At 38.8% G+C, this 10,427-nt stretch overlaps 1 protein-coding gene across 1 annotated transcript in view; it reads right to left on the reverse strand.

The window, feature by feature from the left end:
- SFI1 (SFI1 centrin binding protein) overlaps window positions 1-9,859 on the reverse strand; it is a 26,964-nt gene extending 17,105 nt beyond the window's left edge. Inside the window, exons 1-9 of the mRNA XM_010169522.1 lie at window positions 9,840-9,859; window positions 7,683-7,862; window positions 6,540-6,611; window positions 4,223-4,330; window positions 3,824-3,918; window positions 2,224-2,341; window positions 1,843-1,945; window positions 978-1,134; window positions 52-213 (exon numbers count right to left, since the gene is read on the reverse strand). Of these exons, the coding sequence (XP_010167824.1) occupies window positions 52-213; window positions 978-1,134; window positions 1,843-1,945; window positions 2,224-2,341; window positions 3,824-3,918; window positions 4,223-4,330; window positions 6,540-6,611; window positions 7,683-7,862; window positions 9,840-9,859 (1,015 nt within the window). The remainder of the gene's footprint in view (window positions 1-51; window positions 214-977; window positions 1,135-1,842; window positions 1,946-2,223; window positions 2,342-3,823; window positions 3,919-4,222; window positions 4,331-6,539; window positions 6,612-7,682; window positions 7,863-9,839) is intronic.
- Window positions 9,860-10,427: the final 568 nt, after the last annotated feature.

Raw genomic sequence — 10,427 nt, forward strand, 5'->3', positions numbered from 1 at the left:
CAGGAATGCTTTTAACCTGTCCCTGCTAGGGACTAAATACAGATTGGATACAATGCTTCCAGTGTGCAAAGACCCTCCATAAGGCAATCCTTGCTGCTAGTTTTTCAGTGTCTTTTTGATGAGCATGAATTCTTCTCCTACACTCCCATGACAGCCGCCAATCAGAGAAACACCGCCGGACTATCCTGCTTTGGTGATGTTCTTGGGCCAGCTCTAGAAAACAAACACAGAAATTACTCATGATTTGTTCCATCCTGGGCTCATGTATATCAGATGAGGCCATGATGTTTAAGCCACTGGTTGTGAAGTGACAGAAGACTGAAAAATGGTGGTAAGAATTCACAGTAACACTCAGCTATGGATTAAATTCTTCCCATTGATCACAAAGGCAGTTTTAAAGCAGTAACATCCTGTAATGATTTAAGAAGGGGAAGTTAAGGCACCACATCACTTCTTCAACATACACAAGGTCACTTACATTTCAGCATACTCCTATTATCAGTTCCCAGATATCCAAGCTGGATTCTTTTCTGCTACCAGCAATCAACAGGCATTCACACAAATGTCTGAACTCATTCCAGTGACTTCAAGGGAAGAAACAAAAGAACTAGTGTAATAAACTTTACTATCTCTGTATGAGTTGTGATTTTCTGATTATCAAGAAAATCCACACATAGATTGACTGACAGTAGCCCCAAAATATAATTTGCAACATGCAAGTTTTTGTTAAGGGAACCATAAAGCATTTTCTTTTAAATCACACAGAAAGCAGGTGATCTTCCTGACAGTTCCATATATAACCTTAGCTAGCCAGGCCTGTGACAGTGCACAGTCAAAGTTGCATCTCATCATCTGTTGACCAAGCAGAAACATTGCAGCATCTCCTAGAATGGAAAAAAAACCCAACAACCAAACCCAAAAAACCAAAAACCTGTGCCCTAAGCCAACGAGCTGAGCCCTATTCTGTCCTAACTCACCATTCTGATGTTTCTTTGCACTGTGGAGGTTTACATATCCCAGCCATGCTTCCATGCATCTCTTCAATTCCCAGTGCTGATGGTGAGTTACTGCCCTAGACTCCTTCTGTTTGTCATTCTGGCTGTATAAATACAGCTCTCGCCACTGCAACCAAGCCTGACAAAACAATTGAGGAGGAAGGGCAGTAAGGGGAAAAAAAAATGGACAAGGTTAGGGAAATAGAACAAAAAAGAGAAGAGAAAGAACACACAGGCAAAAGGAAATTCCATGTAAGATCCAAAGGTGAAAGCCAGGAGCAATGAGGCTCCTCCCCACCAGGGGCAGGGGAGAAACAACAAACAAACAAATGCCAGAGGAATGTCAGCATAGAAAAGGTCAAAGACAAAGAATGTTGATATCAAACTTCTTTTTTCTTTATTTGATACTTTTGCACTTTTTCCATTAAAAGGCCAAAATAATATTTAGTGGACATCAGGCTTTCTTTCAGACAGAGTATTTTCATATAAGAAAGAATCGTATCTTGAGGTATGATAAGATTACCCAAGTCACAAGTTTATCTCCTTAGTAGAATACTGGCCTCAAACAGGCAGTGTTGTCATCCTACAGCAAAGGCCAAATTAAATACCATCACCTGTTTTTAACGAAATGGACAAAAAGCCAGAGCTCCCCTGAAAGAAAGAAAACCATGCTGTTCTCACTTCAGTTACAACAAACCATTTACTGAAGAAGCTGACCACCTCTCAAGAATATGAAATGCTGGATTGTAAAAGGCCTATTTCTTATTAATCTGAAAAAAAATATTAGTTACAAATACATGCAACTTAAACATTAGAAATGGTAGTAGCTGGAGCTCCTGGGACTTACTCGAAACTGTAGGCTCTGGGCCCAATGCTGCAGAGCCAGAACATTCATTTTGTGTCCCATGCAGCTCTGGTGGCATCGTCTTCTCCACACTGCCCACGATACGCTGCCAAAACAATGTTACAGATGTGTTCAAATGTAGGTTCTGTAGTTTGGTGCAAGAAATTACCTTCCTCTCACTGGAAAAAGGTATGAGCAACAATCTTTTAAATAGTCTATGGGCATACCAGAAGGGTTCAGAAACACACCCCTCCACTCCCCCCAAAAAAAGGAAAAAAAAAAATCAAACAGAAAAAAGTCACTGCAGGAAAAGATAACAGAACACAGGTAAAATCCATGGCCTTGTGCTCAGTGCCTCTCTGCCTGTTTCCACTCCATTCTTACCGCAAACAGCTTCTTTCCCTGAATGCCAGGGCCACAGCCTGCATCCCACGTTTTGTCCTTTGAACAGCAACATAAACCAGCCAGCGCTGCCAGGTTCTGAGCAATTTTTGCTTCTTTGCTGTGCACAACAGAAAAATTACAGCAAGTTCATGCAAGAATCTGGCATTTTTTAACTGCTCCATAACACCACTTGTCCCTGACCTCCAGTCCCCTCAACCCGCAGTGACACCTCGTGGGAAACCCTGAAACAACAGCCACCAGAGCCACAGCCGCGACCGTCCTGTGACACCCTCCCTGGCTGAGGGTGTATCTGGGAACCGCTGACAGCGTCATGCCACTTGTGCAGAGCAGCGTGAATTATCAGACAATGGCACTGCTTTGTCTTCAGTGCTTACAGGCTATAGAATTGTATAACGATATTCAGCGTAACAACCTTATTGGATAAGAACTACAGGATTTCCTTTGGCTCTTTTTTTTTTTTAAAAAAAAAGTTCATCAGGTTCATCAGTAGCTTTTCAAGAGTTATTCTCTATTACAAGCAGAGAAATCAACCAGAAAAAAGTCAAGTTTATTTAGCAGGCTGGTCACACAGCTAAAAACAGAAGTGGTGTCACAAATTCCAGTTCACCACTTTATGCAGTGCACTGCACTTTCTCCTCCCAACAGTCTGGCTCGTCAGAACTGACACTGTTGAAGCAAAGTTATTAGAAAAAACATCATTGATTTTATGCCACTTCACATCTACACAAGATTTCTTTGTGATCTGGTGAAGTATTAACCTACCTTAAAACAGGTCACTTATATTTTTAACTAAGTAACACACAGCTGCTTCTGTAAGTACTCTGGCCTCACTCAGTAAGAAATGAAATCTAGATAGCCTAACAGTTTGTTTCCAAACCTGCCAGTCTATACGATATTCCGAGGTTACATTCATAGGCAAAGAGACCAGTTAACTTATTTTGCGAATCAGCACAGAACAAAACCACAGTATCTTCTTTAGAAGAGGGTCATTCTCCCCTTCAGGGAAACAGATACTCCCTGAAACCAAAGGGAGTTACAACCAGTATAGGCAACTTCATCAGCAGGACAAATCCACTGCAGAACAAACAATCTACGTAAGACAAGAGGCACTTCAAAACTTGGGCTTCTTTTCAATTGCAAGATGGAAGGAAGAGTGAATACAGAGAAAATACATGCAGTCAATACCACAGGGAATTAGTATCTAATTTCTATAGCCACAGTTGACAGAGGATTCCAGTAACACATTCTATTAAAAAAAAAACAACAACAAAACAACACAAAAAACCCCCAACCAAACCACCTCCCAAACAACACAATCCAGAGCAGATGGAGAGGCCCTTAAGCTCATTCACTGGCATCCCTACCTAACTATATAGCTACACAGTAGTGCATCAAACCGAACCCCCTGCCACTTTAGACAACCAACATCTGTACCTAAAAACCTCACACTTCCACAGGGTGCAGGAGGCCAATGTGCAAACATGGACAAGGACAGAGATTCTGTGAAAAAATTTCCCTTGGAAATTCCCATCTCAACAAGTCCCCAAATAAATGCAGTTACCACCACTTCTACACTTACCATGAGACTCTGCGACATAATGTTTGTTCCTCTTCCCTTGCTGCTGGCACACATAGGCTCTCCAAGCCTTGAATATCAAATTATGGAGTAAATGCCTAAAAAATCAAAAAAGTGCCATTGAGTGAAATAGCTACCAGTGCCTAGAAGGAGGATTCTTTCAAGTTCAGTTGCACTCTAAATATATGTTGGATAGGAAATTTTTTACTTCATCCTAAAACAACAGCAACCAAAATAAAAGAGGAGAAGAAAAAAACATGAAAATAAGCAATGAAACATTGTTCTTGGCCTAGAAGTACTGTTAATATTACTTGCTTACTGGTATTAATAACTCCTTCAGAACCTAAGGAAAATTTCTCATACTGCTATATACACACAATAATAGGAAGTCATTTTACAAACCTGTAATGGCTGTCTGCTCTGAGGCTGAGCTTCCTCTCTCTGCAAACAGTCCACCACTCCTTCCACTCTCCAAAAGTTTTTTGAAGAATCTTCTGGTCATAAAAGCATCTAAACAGTTGAAAGATTTGGACATGGGAAACTTCATACAGGTTTCCAGGTTGATCACAAATCAGTTTTCATGAAGATTATGCTACCTCTTTTCCAGTCATGTCTGATTAGCCTAAAAGCATCTAATGGCATTTAAAAAACACTATTCTACTGTGACACTCTATTCCAGGACTCTATAAAGTATGACTAGAAGCAATCAGCTTCCTGACTGTAAACACTCCACATAAAGTCAAGGAAAAGACAAGACAAACGTTGTTAACTGACTTGCTAAATATCAGAGTGCCAGTTTGACTTAGACCTATGAACAACTCTCATCTTTTATCCTCAGTTCTGTTTCATTCAACCAACCAGCACAGTCGATAACGAGAGATGCATTTTCCCTGCTAATTCTTTTCTTTGTTATTTTAACACAAAATATTTTTATATCTAGAAACAAATGCACAAGCTACTTCAGATTTTATAATGCTTTGATATTTCTGTTGTGTTCTTAGAAACAGCATACTAATCTTAAATCATCCCAAATGTAAAATCTTCCCAAAAAACACTTAAATAGGCTTAAGAACTCCTTCAGGAAGTTGCACATCATCTATGCTAAAAACAAAGCTGTTCATCTGCTCATGTACCTTCTCCTTCCAATGGCTGCTAAGCCATGCACAAAATGGATTCACAAGTCATATATGACCTTCAAATTCTTTAACCTCAGTGGAATAGTCTTTGCTTTTATACCCAGATTTAATTAACACACACTTGACCAGATAAGAAGTGATGCTACATTTCAACTGAGTTGTCAACAACTGAAAATTCAAATATAGGAGGTTATGCATGAGGGAATTAGGATTTTGATCACCTGACTAAAAATAATGGTCATAATCTACTATTCCGAGCAATTATATATTTTTTTAAATATTATCTCAAACATTTTTCCATGTGGTCAAGATGCCCCGGGCAGCAGCCTAAGAAATGGAAAGTGTCATGAACTGGAGTACAAATGCTTTCAAAAAAATTCTCATCTCTTTGTGATGGAGAGAAGGAAAATAGAAGGATCCATGAAAACATAAAAGCTAACAAACAAAAAGCATACAAGCCCAGACTGACAACCTTTGACCATAACTATCCCACTAGCTTAATGAAATTGGTCATGTCTGTAATAACACCACGATTAGGCCCAGAATACCTAGAGGTTCCTCAAACACATATGAATCCTCTCACAAGTTGCAATTAATAGCTACCTACCCCAAGCCAAGTTGCTAAGCCATTCCAAGCACTCAAGCAGAAATGAAAAAAAAAAGGAAAAAGAAAAAAGAAATGAGCTATACATTATTTTTTTTTAAACTTGGTACATTAACAGAACATTGCAAACAAAAGCTAAGGAGAAATAGGGACTCTGAAATCTAAAAAAACTCAATTATTGCTTATGTTCCTTGCTGAGCTTTATAAAATGTATTTCCACTCATCCTCCCAAAAAAAGTAAAACAATTATTGTCCTGAATTTACACCCAAAGTAGTTCAGTATATGGGATAGCAACAAGGGTAAGGCTCACAGGACAACCTCCGTTTACCAGCCAGGGCAGACGCAGTCAGGATATATTTGATACAAGACAATTAAACTGGATAACTAAGGGCCTGATCTTATTCTGACCATAACAAATGCAGGTCTTTCCACTGGGAACTGCTTCAGTTCCCAAGGGCGTGGTCAAACAAGAATGAACATGCAAATTAAAGCAGAACAAGAAAAGAGTATCGAAGTGTTGGTTTTCAGTAGCTGACGAAACACCAACAACAGAAACAAATCAGCTGCCACAGGTATTTCAAAGTCAGACATACAAAGCATATCTAGATGTACATTAAGAACAACAGTGCAAACAGTAACATGAACTGAATTTCAAGACATCTCTAGTATCACAATTGTACCCCATCATTTATATGCCTGTACAGTTCAACTTCATCAAGACAACTGCAATTGTTATGAAATGAGTTAGTAAAGTTTAACTATGATCATTAAAAACAAACAAAAAGCAGGAGCAAGAAGGGTATATTCAAAGAAACCTTCAAATGATCTCAAAAGGTACCCAAACATTTTCTTGTCAGACAGTACTCTCTTAGCCCAATGGTACAGCACTAAACCATATTAAAAACAAAACCAAACCAAACAAAAATGAACCACCACCAACAACAAAACCCCACTCCTGAGTTCTGAAACTTTATCTACCTGGCTTTGGAAGGGAGAACTTGTCCAAATGTCTTTTTTGCCCACAGATAGAAGAATTTCCTTGCTAGATATCTGGAATGTAAGGAAAGGAAAGGTTAGTTGTCGTTATGCCCTTCCTCTGCAATTCCCAGACAATAAAAAAAATAAAATAAAATCGAACTTTTATGCTAGTTTCAGTATTAAAACTCAGGGCCTGGTTTTACAAAGATCAATGCACATATACAGCATGTACATCCTGAAATTAGTACCTTTAACAGGACAATTCACCAAGCATAAAGAGGCCCATAGCATCATTGCATGACTTGAATTAGGATATACTTGCTTAGGAAACCTTGGCAGCTGAAATGTCTTCCAAGCAGCCCACTTACCCCAGTGATGCTAACGAGCAGGCTGCTAACTAACTGGGGAGCCTTTCTGGGATTTAGAAGCAATAATATCACCACTTCCCTGAAGTCAACCAGCTGAGTCACACTTGTTTCCAGAATACTTTAGCCAATCTAATGTTTACCCCTGACACCAGCAGATCCTTCTTCCTACCTCCCCCACAGCAGTTCTGCTTCCCAGCAAGCTTCTCATAGCACCAGTTCAACTCACTAATCTGTGACTGTGATACTATCATCCTTTCCTCACCTTTTTTTCTAAATGGATTTAAGGGTTAATTGGCTCACAGAGGGCCCCAATAAGCACCAAAGACATCACAAAGTAATTAATTAAAGCACACAGCCTTGAACAGGGCTCCCTCTTTCAGCAAGTCTGAGTTGCTAGATCAGCTCCACTTGTTCAACAAATATCAGGCTTTTAACCTCTAAACAATTACCTTCCCACCTTTGTCAAGATTCCTTCAGCAAACAAAAGAAGAAAAACAAGAGAAGGGCAAGACTAAACCATTACACCTGGCAGTCCCCTACCAAAGCACACTGTCAAATAGCCATTTCTAAATTTTACATTAGAAAATAATAAATGCACAAAATCTGACTGTGCCAATGCATGCCCTCGAGTTACCACAAGACATCTTCAGAACGGCCTGTCATGCCTGTGAACAAAAACCTTTGCCTTAACCTGCACTTGTACTACTAAAACCAGGCTTCCTTAGGTCCAGTCCCCTAATTCCATTCAGTGAAAATTGTGCTTTGTACTTATCACCTGATTTGGGATTCTTTTAACCTTCTTCTTTGATGCCAGGTATAGCCAACTTGAGTGAGATTGTTGTGACCTCTGTCCTGAAATTGATGTCTGGCATATTGGGGAGCAGCAGGTTCCCCAGCTGCAGGCATCTGATGCCCAGGTGGTCGTTGGATTTCATACATCTTCAGAGATTTTGAACTTAAAAGGAAAAAATAAATATTTTGTTTTATTTTATTTTATTTTAAATATAAATAAAGCTACATTAACTGTAATGAAGTGGCATTATTTCAATAAATTAATCTGTAACAAAGGTACACAAATCACATATAGAAGCTGACAGCTACAAAATGTTAAAACCTATTTACAGTCTCTTTATCAGGCATTTTTCACTACCTGGAATTTTAAAGTTGCGTCCCCAAGACAAGCAGGAAGACACATTTCAGTGCAACCATGTCACAGACAACTCCTTTCTCCTCTAAAGGTGAAATGAAAAAGCACTAAAATGCGTTTGTGCTTCCCCTCCCCTGGGTGTCATGCAGTGTGCCTGCACAGAGAAGATCTGGATGTGGTTTTCTGCCTTTTATTCTCAAACATATCAAGGTAGTCTGACTATTGCTGAAAAATTCTCTTGAGGGCTAGGGAACTGAAGTGAGAATTTCCCATTTTAACAGGAAATGTACTTACATATACAGAACTTTTACATGGAACTCTTTCCTAGTTTTGTTCATATTTTAACTAAATGTGTTTCTTCTTTAAAAAAACTAAAAATCTCTCCTTGTTTTTACATATTCATCATTATAAAGCAAAATTAGGCATATTTTTCCATCACACAGTTTACTTTCACATGTAGTTCTAATCTGAAAAATAACAAGTATGTTTTTATGAATTCTAAGTATTGTGTCTCAGTAATTTTCTGAAAACAAGAATGATAAAAAAAAAAATCTAACCAGATAAAACTTGCTGAACCAGTTGTATTGAAGCTTCTTTCCCAAAACAAATACTGCCACCACCCTGAAAATTTGCACATTAGAACCACAAACACATTCTTGAACTCCATAACAGGCAGCAGAAGAGGATAGTCTGAAGTCTCACCCTAATAATCACCAGAAATGAGCTAGGAAAAATATGGCTGCAGCCAGAAAAAAATGTTGATTCCACAAAGTTACTGGAACAAGCCATACTGGTAAGTTTCAGGAGTTTAGCTGAATAACTGCTCACAGTATTAACAACGAAACATTTTGGGTGGGAAATAACCCAACAAAACCAAAACCCAACCCCATCCCCTCAAAAAAAAAAAATCTCATAGGAGGAAATACAGTATTTTTAGCTTGTTCCAGCAATCTCAAAGGAACTAAAACAAAGCTAATGAAAGAAAACTAGACTTATATTTTGTGTGAGAAATTCCTGTTCTCTTATAAAACAATATTTGCATGTTTCCTGAAAGAGATGGGCCCCATCCAGCAGACAAAAGAATTCTGTTCATGTCAAGGTGTGCAGTTAAGGCACCTGGATGCACTTCTGAAGACATTTCAGGCACTTTCTACTCGAAAGGTAAAGCTGGTCTGACCATATGCAATGACAATGTAACACAAAGTAGTGGAAAAAATCAAGCTCAAGTAGAACATGTAAAAATTTTGTATTAAAGTCTAAGGCATGTGAATACTTCATGATTTTCCAACACATGTCATTTTTGACAGATTGTTCCTAAATTTGAAACACTGTATGTGCTACACATATGTAGTGATGACAGCCCACGTCCATGAGAATCTACGGCACATAACCACACAAAACGAGTTGAAGAAGGATCATTTCTCCTTTGCATGGGAAGAATAAAAGAACTAACACCAAAGAATAAATCTGTAGTTGGGTCAACAACTATATCCACGTATCTTACGTTCCAGTCTAATACCTCAAGCTCAAGAACACCATTTTTATATTTGAATGAGAATGTAAACCTGCATAAAGTTGTGTTTCATGATGAGTTTGGGGGTTGGGATGGTGTGTTCATTTGCTGGTTTTTGGTTTGTTTTTAAGAGAAACACTTTCTGGTTAATAATGTTCCATAGAGACCAATAACCCTCATATGAGAACAACTCAACTTTCTTCTGTCTCACAGAATGCCTAAGATGCCATAATTAAAAAAAAATTACAGGGTTGCATCTTATTATTGCTTACCTGCTTCTGGATTTCTCCATTTTGCTACAGTTCCAAGTCTGCAGTCAACAAACGCACTCTCTGCACTGCAATGGTGTGTGTCAGCTTTGGATAAAGCATAAATTGGTTCCTGTTATTTGTGATGAATCCACCAAATGGATCTGTGTTAAATGCACTCTGTATCTTAACAACGACAGGAATTCTCCCCAGTCGACCTGCATACAAATAGCACAATGCAATTCTGGATGTTCAACATGAAAAGCACCTGTCTGCACACTCACAGCCTTGCTGACCTGAACGATACTGTGGTGACATAATCCATTAGTAATAAAGTCATAACCGCTTCAATCCTAAGATGGCAACTGTGCCTACCTAAATAAAAGCTGTGCTAGAGAGATGCTGTAAAAAGATGAACTTATGTTCCCCAATTTAGAAATAAATTAATAATCAAGGGTGACAAAATCAGTACCTAATCAAACCGACTCCTTTTCACTTTTTTTCCTTCTCTCCCTTCACAAGCACACAGAAATTAAGAAAATAATGAATTCTACCCAGCTCCAGCAAGAACTTCTGTGTGCACAGAACCTTCCCCCTGCCACAGCTCTCAGG

Source organism: Antrostomus carolinensis, unplaced genomic scaffold, assembly GCF_000700745.2.
Source record: "Antrostomus carolinensis isolate BGI_N321 unplaced genomic scaffold, ASM70074v2 scaffold24856, whole genome shotgun sequence".
Classification (NCBI taxonomy): domain Eukaryota; kingdom Metazoa; phylum Chordata; class Aves; order Caprimulgiformes; family Caprimulgidae; genus Antrostomus; species Antrostomus carolinensis.